Source organism: Pelodiscus sinensis, chromosome 6, assembly GCF_052426305.1.
Source record: "Pelodiscus sinensis isolate ZL-2025 chromosome 6, ASM5242630v1, whole genome shotgun sequence".
In the NCBI taxonomy this organism is placed as follows: domain Eukaryota; kingdom Metazoa; phylum Chordata; order Testudines; family Trionychidae; genus Pelodiscus; species Pelodiscus sinensis.
In genome coordinates this window covers 113,215,310-113,233,972 of record NC_143057.1, presented here as the reverse complement: position 1 = coordinate 113,233,972, position 18,663 = coordinate 113,215,310, and the positions used below count along the sequence as shown (strand labels likewise).

Here is an 18,663-nt window from a genome sequence, read left to right as displayed (position 1 = left end):
TGTGAAAGAAGTAAAAAAAAAAAAAAATCAGTCAGGTATTTATCCTTATCTTTAACTTTATCTTCTTTGAACAAATTATTTGAATATTGTCTTGGAAATCTAAGTGCAGGTGCAAGATGATTAAATTTAGGTAAATTTTAAAAGGATGAGCCAAATTCCATTTGTATTGGCACATATGCAACCCCATCCCTAAGCTGGCCCAGATTCTACTGAATGACTCTGTTTTCGGTGTCTTTTGAAGAATTTCTTGTGTATTCATTGTGCTTTGGTCACTGCTGAAAATGAACTTGCCTTTTTACATCTGTCCCATATGATTGGATGCATCGCCCATCCCAGGGTGGGGTCCTGCCAAGGAAAGTGGAGGGGGGTCTGAAGACACTTTCTCTTCTTCTCTTCTTTTCAGACATGCTGCTTTAGGGTTGAGATTCCTTTCTGTTGAATTGAAGCAAAAGGTCATTTCAAATATGACAAGTTTTACATCAAACTGATTTGTTTCCTGAATTTGCATCTAACAATTAATTTATCAGTTATTTCTTATAGATTTTCAGTATACTCTGGAGTGCATTTCACAACTGAACTTTGATTTTTTTCCCCATATGAAGTATTTGTTATTACGAGATTCCTTTCAAGATACAGAAATTTACAGGGTAGCATTTGTGATATAGGCATGACCACTTTAGATGTTTTAAGCAGTGCAACTCAGTACGTAAGCTTTGCAAATACCTTCATGTTTATGCAATGACCAAGGGCAGAGGTAGGCAATAATTTTTGATAGGGGAGGAAGGCACTCCAAGATTTTGGAAAGTGGTTGAGGACTGCCCTCTTTCTTACCTGGCCATGTGCTTCAGTGAATATCTGAGCTAAGGAGAGGGGCCGTGGTTCTTCTTGGCTGCCTGTTTTTCAAACAAGCAACTCCCATTTGCTGGTTTCTGGCCAGAAAACAGCCAGTGGAATTGTGTGTGTGTGGGGGGGGCGGGGGCGTGGGCAGCTCCTGAAGCTTTCCCCCCTCCCCTCCAGTTTTGAAACAGAAACAGAGCCCAGCAGCCACGTTTCTGCATGGCATGCAGGGCTGTGGGGCAAGCAGAGGAACCTTCCTGGGGCTCCCTGTTGCCTCCATGAGCCGGATCCAGTGTATTGGCAGGCTGGATGCAGCCTGTGGGACGTATTTTGCCCAGGTCTAACCAAGGGGGTACCCTAAATCTTGGACCTTCCTAAGTAACTCAAAATTTGAATATTGGGAATATCAGGAATGCATGTCAAAGACTAAAATGTCTTCTTCATTTTGTGACTAGGGTTAGATTTTCAAAAGATAATTTAAAAAATGGAAAATAGGACTAGAACCAGAATTTTGAATTGGAACCCTAGATCCATGCACTCCCAAACACTAAGGCCTGATCTACACTACATAGGAAGGTCGAAGTAAGATATGCAGCTCCAGATACATAAATTATGTAGCTAGAGTCAACGAATCTTAAATCACTGTCCACACAGTGGCAGGCTGATGGAAGCAAACACTCCCGTCGGCTTCCCTTACTTCTTACAAGGAGTAGGAGTACCAATGCCGACGGAAGCACCCTTTGAGTTTGATCTAGTTAGCCTATACTACACCCACTAACTTGAACCCCAGAAGATCGACTGTGGCAGTGTTGACCTTCTGTAAACTGTAGATGTGCTCTAAATTAGTGAACTAAGTCTCTATTCGCATGATTCAGATCAGAATCTGTCTCCATAACATGCTGAACTAGAATCTTTAACCCTTAAACTTAAGGTACGAAACCTGGATCAGATGCCAGATGCAAGAGCTGTGGGCTTGAGTGCATTTTTAGAATAATCTCTGTATCATCGAGTATTATAGATGGGTGCTGTGTGTTAAACAGGTCTGGTTAATCTCAAAACATAACTAAAGAGCTAGAGGAATTTAAGAAAATGTGGCAACATTTTTTGGCAGCTGGACATTTACAGATTCACTGATTTGTCTTCTTTTAGGCAACAGTAAGCATTTTAAGATAAGATTTCTCCACATGGCACATTGTGGGTGATACTGTACATTTAATTTTGGAAGTATTTTTCCAGGTTAAAAAAATGGGAAATTACTAATTATTTTTGCCCCCAAGTCCTGGGAATCAGAATTTTCCTGCTGTGAATGTATTAGTGTTTAGCTGCAACAGCTTTGGCATAGACAGCGTCAAAGGGTTCATTCACTATTTTTTCATTTCATGTACTCTCACACAGCCTTGCAACTCTGATCAGCCAAAAAAGGAGAGGGACGAAAAGCAGGCTACTGATATTACACTTTATGCATTCCAAAGCCAAAAATTCCAAATCTGATGGAAAGCAAAAAAGAGAATTTTTCTAAGAACTGTAAGCTATGATTAAATTGAGGAATTATTCTTGTGCTATTATACATGCCTTTGCACATAAAAGTTAGTTTTTATCGGTATTGACAACAGCTTGCAATGATTTTTGAGAACTAGTGGAGCTTAATGCTGCTGGGTTACACGAGAGAACTGGCAGACTGACCTCTGACTTGCTGTTCTAAGCTGAGGATGACTGCCACAGCCTGGTGTAGAATCAGGAGTTTGGTTTGGGGCTTGTCACTCTTCAGATGGAGTTGTACCATCCGTCCCAACTCCTTGAAAGCCTCATTAATGTCACGCACTCGTAGGCGCTCCCGAGCATTGTTGGCCATTCTCCTTTCTTTCTCTCGCTCTGCCTTCTGCTCTGGTGTAAGGTCTTCATCGTCATTATTGCTGAGACACAAAAGGAACACAGTATTTTCTAATGGTGTGGGGGAAAAGAGTAATTCAAACTTTCAAAACATATTTCATACTAAACCACCACTGCAACGCATAGGCCACAATTTTCTGGATAATTCTAACTTGCCAACAAGCCTGTGCTCCATGTGCAATATATTATTGTGCCAATAATCATAGTGAAACCTCTCTATAAAATTTGCTCCGAGGAGAGTTCCTGGGTTTGTACTGAAGCCATTACCAGCTAAACAACACAGAATACAGTGGCCTTTGCTAGCATGAACAAGAGAGAATAGTTCTTTTCAATAACATTTTTAAAAGCAGCACCACAGCCAGTATTGTTACACTTGAATGCATGACAAATCCTGGGAACTTAAGTAACTGATATTTTAACTATAACTCCTTCATATTTCACACTGCACTTTGAACTCACAGTGAACACACCAGTCTCAAATCAAATCAAGTTCCAGTCATTTAAAAAAAAATATTTGGTGGTATTCTTAAAGCAAGGTATATAAAAAACATAACTACACGGTCTATGTAGCTGAAATTATATATAGCCCTGTAGGTTATGTAAGTCCCAGAAGACTGTCTACTGGGAAAAGAGGCCATCTATGCATGACTAAAAAGAAAGTAACAGAATGTCCTTACCAAGGAGCAGAAGAATTCATGTAATGTCTTGCAAGACTAAAAGGCAGGAGCAGAACAGGGTCACATCACCATGATTAGTGTCTTGCATGCAGAATATACCTCTTTTACCCTACAGTTCAGGTCACAGTGTCGTTAGCCACCTATTCCATTCTCTATCAATGCCATTGTGAGTGGATTCATAGTCAAATAGAGGCCCCATACTCTCCTATAATTGATGGATGGATATTATCTGTTGCCATCTATTAATGTAGCATAAAATGGGTCTTTCCGGGCCTGTGGATCTCAAAAATAACAAACCTCAGCCAGAAGGAGGAAACCTTAGGGCTTGTCTTCACTGCCACAGATATCAACGTGGCAGTCAATCTGCTGATGTTCGATTTGGAGGATTTAATAAAGACCCGCTACATGGAATGCTGACAGTGGCCCTGTTGATTGCAGTACTCTTTGCAGTCACGAAGATTCAGAGAAATTGACAGGAGTTTCTCCCATTGACCCCCCCCACTGTGATGACTGTGCTGAACCTTGGTTTAAGGTACATTGACTCCAGCTACATTATTTATGCTGGAGTTGCATACTTTAAGCTGACCTTCCGACTGTAGTATAGACCTCCCGTTAGATTTTTTTCACTGTAGCTATTGGGCTGTTCTAGAAGTACCAGCTCCTGTTATTTAGATGGTGAGTGTGTTTGTGTGGTGGAGGGACCTACTCTACTTGGCTTGGCCAAGTCTGATGCAACTGTGATAATACAGATTTAGAAAGCCACATAAAGGTGGTTTAGGAAGCATACAAGCACTATCAAGTCACAAACAGGGTGTAAAAGCAACATATACGGGAAGGACTATGAAACTTCTGAGCCCTATGTTTAATTTCTGCATCATTTTGTGCAATAAAATCTGTTTCTATCCTAAACATAATGAAATTGATTTTAAACTGAAAACTTATTTTCCAGTGACTCAGTGGCTAATATATATTTCCCATTGGTTATGTAAATATATTGGTAAAATGTAAACAACATATATCTAAAGGTATAACAAAATAGCAAGAATAACCTTTTAAAGATGCAAGGTTCTTAAACACAAAAGCAGTCTACAAAAGCTTCAAAGCACACATTAATATGCATAAGTGACAGCCTACTTGTTAAATTAACAAGAACTGAAAAGATCACCCTACACAAGCATAAAGGTGCTCTCATCTCACCACATCACATGTGGACATGAAAGCATCTCTTATAAATATGATTTTCCAACACATCATTTATTATGAGAAAACTTTAAGTGTCATACTTTTTACTCTGATCGTAATAGATGTGCATGTAATTAATATTTTTAGAAATCAATATGTGCCTGACTGCAAATAATGAAGTTCTGAATTCTCAGAGTGGGTTTTTTTATTTAAATTTTTTAAAGAGGAAAATGCTGGCTCTGTGCATCTAAACTAGTGTTTCTGGAATGAAGACGATGGATTTTATTTACAACCTCCCTTTCATATAATGTCCAAGACAGTGATTTTTTGAAGGAAAAGAGAGAGCCTCAAACTCTGCTTCGTCTTATTTAAAAAAGAAAAACAAACCAAAACCAAGCCAGGATAGGGCACCATTTTCAATGTTAATGGTATTCTTAGCATTGATCTAGAACTATAAGGTGAAAATCAAATGCTTGACTCCAGACCAGGTCTCAACATAGAACTCAGCTTTGTCAGGCCACTAGATATTATTGTAATAGGAAACTTCTCCTTTATTCTGATGGCTAATGCTTAGGGCTTCTTAGCCTGTGAGTTACATTCACCAAAGACATAAGGTCCACGATGATAAAAACCAAAGAATATGTCTTCACTAATGGTTTGCAGTATTTTATATAACAAGACAAACATATTTAGCTAGTGGCAATCCAAATATAAATCATGCATTTTACAGCCAGCGATGCCTGCAAGGGAGAAATGTTTGCTTATCTATAGATATCAAGTCATTCTTGGGAGAAGATTGTGTGATATGAACACCCAGCTTCTCTTAAAATCAAGATAAAGGACTGGTGTAAACAGTGATAGAAATGTAGCTGTGTTAGTCTGGGGTAGTTGAAGCAAAATGCAGGACAATGTAGCACTTTAAAGACTAACAAGATGGTTTATTAGATGATGAGCTTTCGTGGGCCAGACCCACTTCCTCAGATCAAAAACAGGCATCGTTCCAGTTAGTTCTATGAAGCTATGCAGATTTATATTACAACAGGATCTGGCCTAACAAATTCATTTGAAAAGGTAAGAAACAAGAGTACAATATGCTGGACATTAGTAAACTGATATGCAAATGTGATCCCTTTTGAGAACCACACAGTAATAAGTGAAAATAAATATTTTATTCCAATTTTAAGCAGAGTAGATGAAAAGCAACCTGCTAAGCACATTTTAATCTCAAACCTTTTTTTTTATATTGGGGATCATTTGTTTAGTGTCCAATTTCATAATTTGAAAGGAATTGTAGGAAGTCCTGGAGTACAAGTATCTGAAATGATACTTTTAGTACTGCCAGAACAAACCTTCAGTTTCCTCTTAGGCTGTGGTTTTACCTGCCAGAAAAAAACTCAAAGAGTTTCTTCCTGTTCTGTTCACTTCATCAAAATCCAGTAAAGGAATTAAATGAAGCGACACTATTATATACTGTTACCTAGATCTTGACCTAGTAATTGATTTGATATCCTTCTTGTCGTCATCTAGTTTCTTGTCCTCAGAAGATTTTGTGTCCTGGAGGTTTTCGTCTCCCTCGTCATCAGATTTGATTTCAGAGCTACCTGAAGATACACTCTGCCCTTGCAGGCCAGTTGGCATACCTATGGGAAAATACAAAGATTTTCTGTTACCAATGTTTAAGCAAAGGATTGAACGTATTTTCATGTATATTTTTTTAAATGCCACCTATTGTTGGATCTGTTTCCTTGTCTGTTCTTAGAGCCTCTCATCTGAACTGACTGGTGCAAGAATGCAGCTGCTGAAACTGTTTTTCAGCACTGGCTGTGAGACTCAATTCCACTTCCCAATTTTTGTGGAATAGATGGTAATTTCACTGTCTACCAAACATCAACTAAATTGCAATTAAAATCATAATCATGGAAATCACACATCTCATGTTCTGATTAAGAACCCAAGTGCATATGAGCTATTACACTGAGCTTTCTCCTTGAGCAATGATTTAGCAAGAATTAGCACTAAAAGACTGCCCCCCATCACATTTTCCATTCAAGGATTTGAAGGTGCTATACACATTCATTACCTGTATCATTCCCATTTTACAGAAGGGAAACTGACATACAGAGTTCATAATCTTCACCAGCCTGTCACTTTAAGCCATGTATTGGCCAGGTAATAAGACCTAAAATTCCTATCTCCTGAGTCTTGGTTTCTACACTTGCCAATTTTTCTTCTTAAAAAAAAATTCTTAATATGCCATTCTCATAAAATAATCAAAATACCTTAGCCATGAAGATTGAATAAGCCATCATAAAAGAAATTTTGAGTTGTTTCTTCCATACTTTAATTGTAAAATTAGCAGCTTCTAGGAATAAAGATAGACCCTAGATGTACTCTAGGTTCAGTTAGTTTCATACGTGTTTTGAAACAATTCTTCATCTATACATGTTAATCTTACAAGATTCACAAATATTCACAGCAAATACTGTAACACTAAATCACTTCAGTATTCTTCCTCATATCTAACTGAACTCAATGGGAATTCTGTGTGCAATGGATCTTCAGTCTTGAGTTTACTCTTTTTGATTTTATATCCTAAAACATTTTCTAATTTCTCTACTCCTTGAGTTATCTTGGTACTACAAATTGTTGTCCTGAGCTCAATTACTTGGACGCTTTTAACTATGATTATAGAAGCACACCAGATAGGATGTCTGGATTAATCAGAACCACATATCATGTTACTCCTGACTCTCTCCTCCCACTCAAGTTGCACTATGGTCTCAGTGTATTTGAGTGATCACTACTATGAGTCCAACTAGACTCAATTCCAATCATTGTAGCATGTATAATTAAAGATTTTAAGAGAAGATTTTAATATAACAATATGAGCATTTAAGACAGGCACAGGGCAGTGTCCTTAAAGATGTTTTGATGTGCTTACCCCTGTATGGATCTTGGGGTGGATTTAAATCAGGGGAAGTAGCTGACTGAACTGGCAGCTGTGGAACTGGAACCTGATTTGGCACAAGCGAATGGCTGCCACGCAGACTGACGCCATCTTCACGATGCGCTCCAACCTGTGAACAGAAGAATCACAGAGTGTAATGTGATGTGTGCAGGTGAATATGGATATAGCAAGTTCTGAGACAGTGGCAAGAGGCTGAAGAGCAAGGCAGACATTTAAAAATAACGTTCCTTGTCGCTTTTTCACTAGAGGGCGCCGATGTACTGTATATCAACATCATATGCAAAACCACTTAACACTCAAGAAGATGCTGTGCAGCACATTTAGTGACAAATATGGCAGAGTAGCTCAGGCAGGTAAAACGTCAAATTGTCTCCCAGGGTGCTGCAGTGGAGCGCACTGATTCGTACCCATCTGTCTTCTATCATGTCCGCCAACAGATCTGACAATTATCTTAATGCCCATATGCTTAATTGTGGGCTTCTCAATTCCCCCATTGCTATCAGAAATCCTGCAGGAATTTAAATTTGGCATTCAACTTTCATTTCAGGGGATAAGATTCTCAAGCCTGCCATTTTTCCCCATAATGCCAGCTAAGCCTCTGACAGTGGAAGCTACAGCAGTATCTGACACAGCCCCTATTTGGTACAGATATTATAAAACATCACCTGGCTTTCCAAAGCCAGCAGCCCATTCCAAATTAATGTTCACTGTATTTCATTAACCATAGAGTTCCAAATCCAAAGGGGAACCATTCCTGCCAACATCATGACTCCGAGTAATATACCAATAAAGCTTTTATTAAACACACCAGTAATGCCATCATCTTAGCTGACAGTGCAGACACAATGGAAATACATCCATTATTTTCCACGTGCACTGCTCACTGATGGAATTCATAAACTAAAATCGTCATACAGCTAAATTCAATGATTGTTCAGGACAGACCAGAATTCTCTAGAACTTCTAGAACAGAATTCTCAGAAGCTTGGCTAGGCACTCTGATTTCAAAGAGCCTCTATAGTACCGTACTCGAATTGCAGGGAGGAGTTGCAAATACCTTAAGACATACTTTAAAGCCAAATAATGCCCTGTATGGTATAAACTGACATACCTACATCTTCAGAACAGTTTTCATTCTGGACATTCTTAGGTGTTGATCCTACTATTAGATGAAGTTTGTCTTCACTGATCATACATTCTGCAGAGAACTGTCAGTGATTTTTCATTCTCAAAAAAGCTATTATCCATGGTTCAATATTCATGGAGACTAAAAAGACTTAGGAGTGTTTCTAATCAGACTTACAAGATAATATAGTATAATTGTTACCAGCAAGGCAAGATCACAAGAAGAAACATAAAAGGGATGATTTCTTAAGGAGACTCAAGAAAAACTTTTCCTTGCAGATGAAGTGCAGATAAGCAATGAGCCAGTATAATAGGACAGAGATGAAAACACCCCCGGTTTGACACAATTCAATTTTTAAAACATGATACCTTAAGAAGAGACTTTGGAAAATTAATAACATTTATTCATATATTTATTCATATTTATTACAAGCAAAAAAGAGGTATATGAGTCTAGAGATATGTTATTATCATAGGAATAATGTTGCACATTAGATACAGGAGGTTTCAAGAATCTCAAAGATTCAGGAGAGAAATTTAATGAGGAATACTGATATAAAGGACTCTCAAGACTAGCTTCTTATTTGTGAATTGACTATATTGTAGCTAAACATCCTTTTTCTGGAGACAGATAGAGTTTAGATTCTGTAAACTGTAGAGGATTTTCTTTGGTAAATGTGAGAAAGAGAAGTGTAGGAATTTAGTTTCACTCTAGAAGATGATACTTCTACTTGGACAAGAATCATCAGACTTCTTTTTGAGCTATTTGAAGGTGTTGATATACTTTGGCAAGCATCATCCCATTCAAAATGTCTACCTCCTTTTGGTGAAAGTGTAGCTGACACCGACTATAATCTTGGCCAAATCCAGGATACATGATTCTGAACATCCATTTTGACTGAGTTTCCTGATGGTGTAGATTGTCTATAGTTTTATCATTAAAAAAGGAGAGCTGGCTGAAAATAACATCAAAATTTACAAGTCTTTTACAGCCCACAAATCTAGCAAGTCTGTTGAGATTAACAAAATCTGGAATGAGCTGGCCATAAGCCATACACTAGTTTCATCATCTGTTGATATACTACATTGATCTACTCACTCTACAATTGACAGATACTTTTTTGTTTCCTCTTTGCCCTTCTTAGTCTGAGGATCCCCCTTTTTTTCTTCACTCTCACTCATCTAATCTGAAGAAGTGGGTTTTGCCCACAAAAGCTCTACGCTATGGCTACGTCTAGACTGCATCCCTCTGTCGACAGAGATGCAAATCAAGCACATTGAAATTGCTAATGAAGCAGGGATTTAAATATCCCAATGCCTCATTAGCATAAACATGGCCACCGCTTTTTTCAAAAAAAGGCAGTCTAGATGTGGATCTGTCGAAAATAAAGCCTTTTTCAACAGATCCTGTATTCCTCAAAAAATGAGGTTTACGGAATCTGTCGAAAAAGGCTTTATTTTTGACAGATCCGCATCTAGACTGCCATTTTTTTGACCCCCCCCCCGCCATTTTGAAAAAAGCTGTGGCCATGTTTATGCTAATGAGGCGTGGGAGATTTAAATCCCTGCTTCATTAGCAATTTCGATGTGCCTAATCTACATCTCTCTGTTGACAGAGAGGTGTAGTCTAGACACACCCTATGGGTCAAGGTCGAATTAAGATAGCTACAGAATTAACATAGCTGAAGTAGTGTAAGTCAAAGTATTTTAACTTGACTTTTGGCACTGTCCACACTGCAGGAAGTTGAAGGGAGAACATTCTTCCGTTAACTTCCCATACTTCTTGTAGAAGCAGGACTACCAGCATGAACCAGATTGCTCCTCTCAGTTTGAATTAGTTGTTTTAACTAAACCCTCTAATTTGAACCCTGGAAGATCAACAGTGGCAGCTTCAATCTTCTCTGTAGTATAGACGTACCTTAAGGTGCCATTGACCAGAAAGGGTTATCTTATTATGTATAAGTGTCATTCAAAAGCTTCAGATTTGGGGCCTTCAAAACACAAAAAACTTACATTATCTCTGGTGTAGGTCCCATCAACTGCAATTGAGTTTTGGCAGGGCTGTGTTTGACCCAAGAATATTTACTCTATTCCATTTTGTTCATTGATATAAAATATAATTATGTGATCATATGCATGTTTAACTTTTTGGATATTTCATTTATGAAAATCTGTAGCTTATTTAATACTGTTCAGTGCCAGGACACTGTACTGCACCTAGCACTTCTGGAGAGAACAAAAGATAGACTGAAAAACCTTCATAGGCTGTTTTGGATGCATATTTTAGAATAACTTGGGAATTAATAATTTATCATTTCCTCTCTTCTCTGTTCCCACATTGTTATTTCAATCTAATCAAACAGCATATATAACTACCAACTTTGTGTCACTTTCACAATCCTGTACCTCATGTCTAAGACTTCTCCCTTGTCTACAATGCCATATCTACTGCAAATCCCCACTCAAAACATGCTTCCTTCCACGGGTTCTATAAACTCATGTCATCTCTTCAAAAACAGTTAAAAAAACCCATGAACCACCACAACTTGTGCTTAACATTACTGCTTTCTTACTAACTTGTTACACTGCCCCTCCCCTTCTCATCTACCCCTGTTTTGACTGTAAGCACCTGTGGTTAAGATCTATCCTTGGTGACTTTGCTAAGCTGAATATCACGAAGTTATTGCCAGTCCCCTTGATTTGAGGGGGCAAAGACCGATCTAAAGACACCACACAGAACTTTTATGTAATGACCTCAGCATTCAGTGTCCCAAGATCCACAATGGAGCCCTTACATTGGAAATGGAAGGACAGAAGGGTGGAAGTGATGAGAAAATGCTGTGAAGAAACTTTCTTCAGTCCTTTCTTTGCTTATATGAGAGAAGAGATGTCACTTTGATCTACTACCCGTGTTTAAGTACTGAATGCTTTTATTTCTTGGGGAGCTGTTTTGAGGTGGAGAGCCAGCGTGTAAATGGGATCTGTATAAAACCTCTTTAAATATATAGGTTCAAATTTTCAAAAGCATTCTGATGACTTACAGTCTAAGTCCCATTTTTAGAAGCAGTATAGGCACTTCCATTGACTTTCAATTAAATTTGGGCTCCACAGTCACTTGCATGCTTTAGAAAATTTTCTCCATGGACCTGCCCCCAAGACCACATGGTTCCCTCCCAGGGTTCCCTGCTCCTGGCCCTGCATGGGTGGCAGCTGCTGCAGGGCTCCCTGCCCCTGTGTGGGGCAGCCACTCCCAGGGCTCTCTGCCCTCAGGCCACTGGCCCTATGGGCTGCTGCCAGCCAGACCAGCTCTGCCGCTCCCAGATGCTCTCAAGTTCTATCGCTGGGTCCCTCAGGTCTAGTAACACGCATGGTCCTGCCGGACTACGGATGTAGCTGGACCAGAATGGTTCAATCTGTATTGGCTGTAATTATAGAGAGAAGGGCCTTCAAAGATTGCCCTATTAAGGGGTGGGGGAGGGAGGGAGAGAGAGAGAAAGAATCACAATTACTCTACTTCGTGCTGATGGAATAATGCACTCCTTAGTCACCTGGGACTCAAGGACCAAACAAGGTTGAAAGTGTGAACTGTGAACCTCATTTGCAAATGATGGGCAGGCTCATCAACAGTAACATCAGATGCCAATCCATCTGCCATTCACAACAAATGAGCATACTGTCTGTGATAAAGCAAGTTTTGCCCCTAGAGTGACTATATGAATCAATCCTGGCCAAGGAGTGAAGATAAATAAGCAATACTTATCTTTAGAGAATCAAGCTCAGTTTAAAGTTCTATTAATACTTCATTTATTGACCTGTCTTTAAACAGACCCCATCTTGAACATTCAGCAGATGAAAAACACACACACACAAGTATGCATTAGAGGTGAGATGGGGATCTAGTATTTATGTGTAACTCTTTGTGTTTATTTCCTTTATAACAAAAAATGCTAATGTTGAGATTTTTCAGCTAAAAGGAAACATCAAGAAAACATCAGAAGTCATATATGTATATAAATATATAGCATAGTCCCAAACACCTGGGAGTAAGCAGGGATCAAAATTACACTCCTATACTTGTTAGTGTTAAACTCTTTGACAGGTGTTTCAATACTAGGTTGATAGCTGTAAAGAAAATCCAGATGGAAAAACAGATACTTGCACTGATATTTTTTGTTTGTCTTTCATGGATTTAAAAAAAAATGAGCTAAAATAATACTATATCTGGTTCTTCCTGTATTTCCTTTGACATTTTTATATAAAGTACTAAGACATTCAAGTGAGAACACCAACTTTTTGTTTTATATCTTTTGAATATATTTATGTGGGTGTTACTTACAGTCCTATCATAACGGCAGAACCAAAATTTTCAAAACTGTATTGCAAAAGTAGTTTGAAAAAATTAAACTGTTTTTCTAGTATAACCAAATATCTCAAAAGAACCTAACTATTATTATGTGAAAGCATGTGGAGGTATCCTGAACAGAAGCATTGGTTTACCAGAACTAGATGACAGATTCAACCATTCCAAAAAAAGAAATGTGTTTGTTTGTGGGGGGGAGGCATTTGATTTTTTTATGGGTTCACATTTTGTTTTCTGTTAAAGCTAACATGAAAGTCTCTGAAAAGTTGAAACTTTATTAACCTTAATCTTTTTGTGCATTCATCATGTTTCAACCTCCAATCCCCTCCAAAAATCTATCAGGAGAAAATTGCGTATCTTTTTCCTATTTAACTCTGCAGTCTAGACGTAGCCATAGTTCCTTGACCCACAGGCAAAGGCCAGGGTGTGTAACACGTTCATTGAATTCAACTGTTGTTCCAACTCACCCATGATTTGCAGATTTTAACAACTGGCACTTTTAAGTTAGGTGGCCTTTGACAAGTCTCTTTCTTTGTATTTTGTTGTATGTAGGGTATTTAATGCAGACTAGTAAATATTGCTGGACCATATCATACTATTGGTTTTTATGCGGGATCCCCATTAGCTTGAATGGAGGTCCTGCTTAAAAATTAGTGGCACAATATGGTCCTTCATATGCACCCTGTAGGTATTAACAAACGATAACAAAAAACACTTACTTTTTTCACTCTTTCTGTTTCCAGGAAGTGTTTTTGAAAGTAATTATGCTTCTGTGTTTCAGAGGCCTATTTCATGGATGTGAAAATGTATTAAATTCCATTGGCAATTATCCAATCCTTGTTAATACTATCTGCTGAGATATCTCTCTCCAAAATAGGTTTTATACCTAAGCTACTCCTCCACTATCATTGTAGAAGTGCAAAAGAATAGTTAAAGCTTTGTCAATCCAGGAACAGTTAATGGAAATGAAATGTAACTACCTAACCTCACCTTCACAAAAGTGTTACTAATAAGTAAATTGTATTCAAAAGGATAGTTTCACCTTTGCTGCCTGTTGAAGATGAATAGCTATATTTCTTTGATTTTTCAAAATACTGATCTTTAAACAACAGATTTGAAATAAAACCTATCCAGAGGTCACACGCAAACCTATGTGCAGATACAGAGCTAGAATAGATAGATATTTGTTTTTGAGCAAACACAAGGAGAAAAGTTGACCCGTTCTCACTGTGATTAGATACCGATTGACAAAGAAAAAAAATTTGGTATCTTTGAATTGTAATCTTCCCGTGAAATATTGCACCTGATGGCTCAAGAATGCTAGATTCCAGTTTTAATTATCTTGTCAATATCTCCATCGTATCAAAAGAAAGGAAACTTATTTTCTCTAAGTCAAAGGAACACTATTTAAAACACGAGTGATCTTTAAACTGTCATACAAACATTACTTTGATTGCTCACAGATGGACATTTGCAGTTAGCAAGTAGCAGACAAAAGCTGAAAAAGTTAAGTCTTTCCATATTAATAAAACAGCACTTCATACAATTAATGTTAATATATAACTTGGAAAGAATTTCAGATTCCTCTCGGAAAACAAAGATGCAAAGGGAATACTAACAGGTATTTTCTAATGCTTACAAATTCAGGAAGTTCAACTGAATGATTCCCCACCTAAGGATCACAGCTACATGTCAAAATTAGGAAGAGATTAGCCCAACCAGCCTAAGTCATGAATGAATTTAACAAGCAACTACCTTGGTGCCTTTACAAATATGATGACCTTGTGTTATCCAATTAGATAAATAAAAACATGTGGCAAGCAAGTTGTAAGGTGATGCATGTTAACATGTGTTTAATATTGTCAAAATTTATACGTTTGACAGAAAGCAGATTTGCGTAAAGCCCTTATAAACCTCAACTGCTATATTACAAAGGGAAGAACACAGGCCACTTTGACACAAATGGTTTCTCACAGAATGTGCGCATTATTGGTCCAAATTATTCGCTCTTATTTTATGGCACTGAAGTCTTTCATCTCCATGCTATACAATAATAATTTCCATATGACCAGTGGCTCAGTGATAAATAAGATCAAAAGCAAAAGGAAGCATTTAAAACAAATTAAGAGTGGAATTAAATCAGGAAAAATAACAAAGTTCAACATTTTTAATACAGAAAGATGTGCCAAAGAATACTAAGCAGCTTTGCATTTTGCAAACAAGTCATATGCAAAATCCATTTAAATGTAGACAAAAGTGGAAAATGTGTGTTTGTGTGTGTAGTGCCACGTCTTAAGTAGAGGAAGGGAGACAGTCTAAATGAAATAGTGGATTTCATGTTATGTACAGTATGATAGAATGCTGCATGGCAGCACTCCATGAATCTCTCTATACTCTTTCTGTTCTTTTTAATGCAGGCAGGCTTGGGTAATCCAGCGTTTCTGAGGGAATCACAACATTGCTCAACTCTAACACATGAGCTTTGCAAAAGGAAGTTTTATTTGGCATTACACATTGACTAGAAGTGAAGAGCCAACTTCCCAAACAAATTTTCTTTTAGTGCTGCAAAAATTACAGTGTTAATCTCCATTCCCAAACAGCTGTTAATAATCTGTGATCTTAAGGAGAAGAGATGCATCTTTCTGCCTATAGACACTTCAAGTGCACAACGAATCTATATACTTTTAGCTTTTGCTTATTAAGGACTAATTTAGGTGCTCATTTTTTTGGTACAATATGCTCAGTCTCAGTTCATGCTCTACTGTAAGTACCTAACAAGCATTAAGATAATGCTCTAGTCCTTCACACTTAAACAATATTTTTCATAGTAGGTGAAGCAATTAAGTATTTTAAAAGAAATCAACCAGTGGCAACCTACTATGGGTTGCCATGGCCACTGAAGTCAAGTCATTGAAATAATCCTTATGATTTCTTTCCTACAGAGATGATTATTCTTTTAAGTATTGTGCAAATTCAGAGACAGAGAAGGTTCTAAAGCTACAGGATTAGGAATATTAACTCTCCTTCCTTTATCTTTGAGTGAAAAACATAGTAAACAAATCAGGAAACTTGGAGAAGTTTTATTTCCTTTTCATATCATATTCCAGGCTATTAGGAAATATCTTCCAAAAGATTATGTGGCCAAATCAGTCTCTGCTGCTTTCTTTCCCACTTGTTTCCAAGCACCTGCTTTAATAGTGACCTCAGCTCTACACCTCAAGTTTCAGACATTTCACAAAACAGCTTTTTAAACAAAAGCCAGCTGTTTCTCATCTAGACTACAGGGGAAACAAAAATCAGGGAAGCTTAGAGGAACGTTACCCAGAGACTACCATTCTCCAATAACTTTCACACACACTCGGCTTCACAATAGACCCGTCCATGTGTGGAAACCAAGGAGCTAGCTAATGCTAAATTAAAACTTGGAAACCAAATACTACGGTTTTAACAATACACCTAATTAGCTCGTTTAAAATGAATGAAGTCATTGTGTCAGGACAATGTTTTTGAAAAGGGGTGTCATTTTAAATAATAATTAATGGGTTTTTTTCTGATTAAAACCAACAGTATACTTAAAAATGATTTTAAGAATGTGACGGAGGCTATAATTTTCATGAAATTACAAATGTCAACCAATTAGGAAGAACATGAATGTTATATAAAAATGTTATACTACTGTTTGTTTTACAAGCTTTTAGTCAAGTAAGGTTGTTTTGTTCACTTTTCTCAATTATAAGGATATCTTTGTTTTTTTATTTTTAAATTGCAACTATGATAATATGTAAAGCAAGACAACAGATTTTTAACAAATAAAAAAGTCAAATTTTATTTTTAAATAATGCCAAGTTGCCTTGACTTTCTTTGTTTTCATATGAATGACATAATTGGATTACTTCTTAAGCTGCTATTTTAATTTCTAGTGGTGGAAAATTCCATAAGTTAATTTAATTTGGATGTTAAAAATATATAAATGAACATATCTTCCTGTGGATCCTCATGTGAATCCTGGAAGCAAGCTAATGGACTTGTAAGGAGTACCTTACAAAAATGTATTCCAATTTTTGTTGTATAATGGCTACAGTCAGTCTAGTTATACACTGCTACAAAACAAATATGCCTCTTTTATGATCTCTGTGTAAAAGCTAGCATACAAATGCCATTTTACAAAATCGTATTTAAAATGTAAACAAATCTACATTATCTCTACAATGGCAGGAACTGACCAAACTCAGGAAATACACAGTTAAAATTGATAGCATAGACTTACCTCATGTACTTGTGGGTGACAGTAGGGAGTGAGAGAAGATACAATACAAACTAACCTTGGAGTTTCTATCTGGATATGGAATTTCCACATTACTGAGACATAAATATAATGACCAGTCATGAGAATGAGATGCTTATACTCTCATCATTTGTATACCCAATCATATAAATACACTTTCAAATATATGATATTTCTTAGCAATGTCTGAGCTGAGAAAAAACTAAACTTTGCTGTGCATAGAGTTGTTTTTGTGTGCTTTGCAAGCCATACTAATGGATGCTACCTTCATTTTAATTATTATGGCTCCAATTCTGGAAGTTAAAAATGTGCTTAACTTTCCTATCACAAATAATCCCAATAACATTCCTCACAATTGTATTAAGTGCATGTATGTTTGAGAGACTGAAGTCTAAATCTTTATTAAATATGTCAGGCTTTTAGTCAAGATTGCAAAATAGTTTGTTGCTGGTTTGTCAATTTAAAGAGATATTTACATTCAAGTCATCTTATTGTATATTTACGTTCAGGTGAACACACACCAATTCAGGGTAGAAGGCATATTTATCTGTTACATTGGTTTATGACATGTTTTTTAGAACTGCGAATAACTGAATTTTTGGTTCATCGGTTGAACAAAAGAAAAAATAGTTTTGCTTTATTTATATATAGATACATAAAACCTCAGTAAAATTCAGTAATATACTATTTTGGACCAAAATTAGTTTATTGGATTTTTTTAATAAAGGTAAAATTTTGTTATGGCATTCTGTCTCTCCTGCACATAAATGTTGACAAATTTAGTATTTATAATTCTGATAAAAAATTATTATAGTTCATTCATTTTATAGTAGCTTTTGTTAGTAGTTGTCAAGTGCAATTCAAAGAAATATTAAATTAGAACTCCCTTGACAAGTCAGCAAGTATAATTTTCCCCATTTTACCCAAGGTACAAGAAGGTTATGGCTTGATTCTGCCACTCCAATTGAAGTTGAGCAGTGCCTTACTTGGAAAATGACCTTATCGTACTATTCAATAAAAGAGAGGTAGAATTATCCAAAATCACTCAGCACATCACCCAGCAATGGAAGTGAGCAGTTCTCTTGATTCCCAGTGTAAATGGGATTAGGAATTTGGGAGTATGGTGTACCCATTCATTAATTAATCTACTAATCTGATGCTGTCCTTACACAATATATGCCCAGTCTGAACATGGAGTGATTTTAATGTAACCTAGTTACCCAGTATAAGATGAAAAATTTGAAACAAGGACACTACCAACTATAAAAATTGCTTAAAATTGTACATGTGCTTAATGCTTTGTTGGACTGGGGCTTTAAGGAAACACTATAGACTAAAA

At 37.1% G+C, this 18,663-nt stretch overlaps 1 protein-coding gene across 27 annotated transcripts in view; it reads right to left on the bottom strand.

Moving 5' to 3' along the window:
- TCF4 (transcription factor 4) overlaps positions 1-18,663 on the bottom strand; it is a 336,615-nt gene that overhangs the window by 4,402 nt on the left and 313,550 nt on the right. For 22 of the 27 annotated variants that reach the window (XM_014570220.4, XM_075932639.2, XM_014570224.4 and 19 more), the window contains 4 exons: positions 7,528-7,663; positions 6,064-6,226; positions 2,521-2,750; positions 292-432 (listed from right to left, as the gene is read on the bottom strand). In XM_014570220.4, coding sequence (XP_014425706.1) covers positions 296-432; positions 2,521-2,750; positions 6,064-6,226; positions 7,528-7,663 — 666 coding nt within the window. In that variant the 3' untranslated portion in view covers positions 292-295. The remainder of the gene's footprint in view (positions 1-291; positions 433-2,520; positions 2,751-6,063; positions 6,227-7,527; positions 7,664-18,663) is intronic. The other 5 variants (XM_014570216.4, XM_025181410.3, XM_014570219.4 and 2 more) reach the window with 1 other exon arrangement.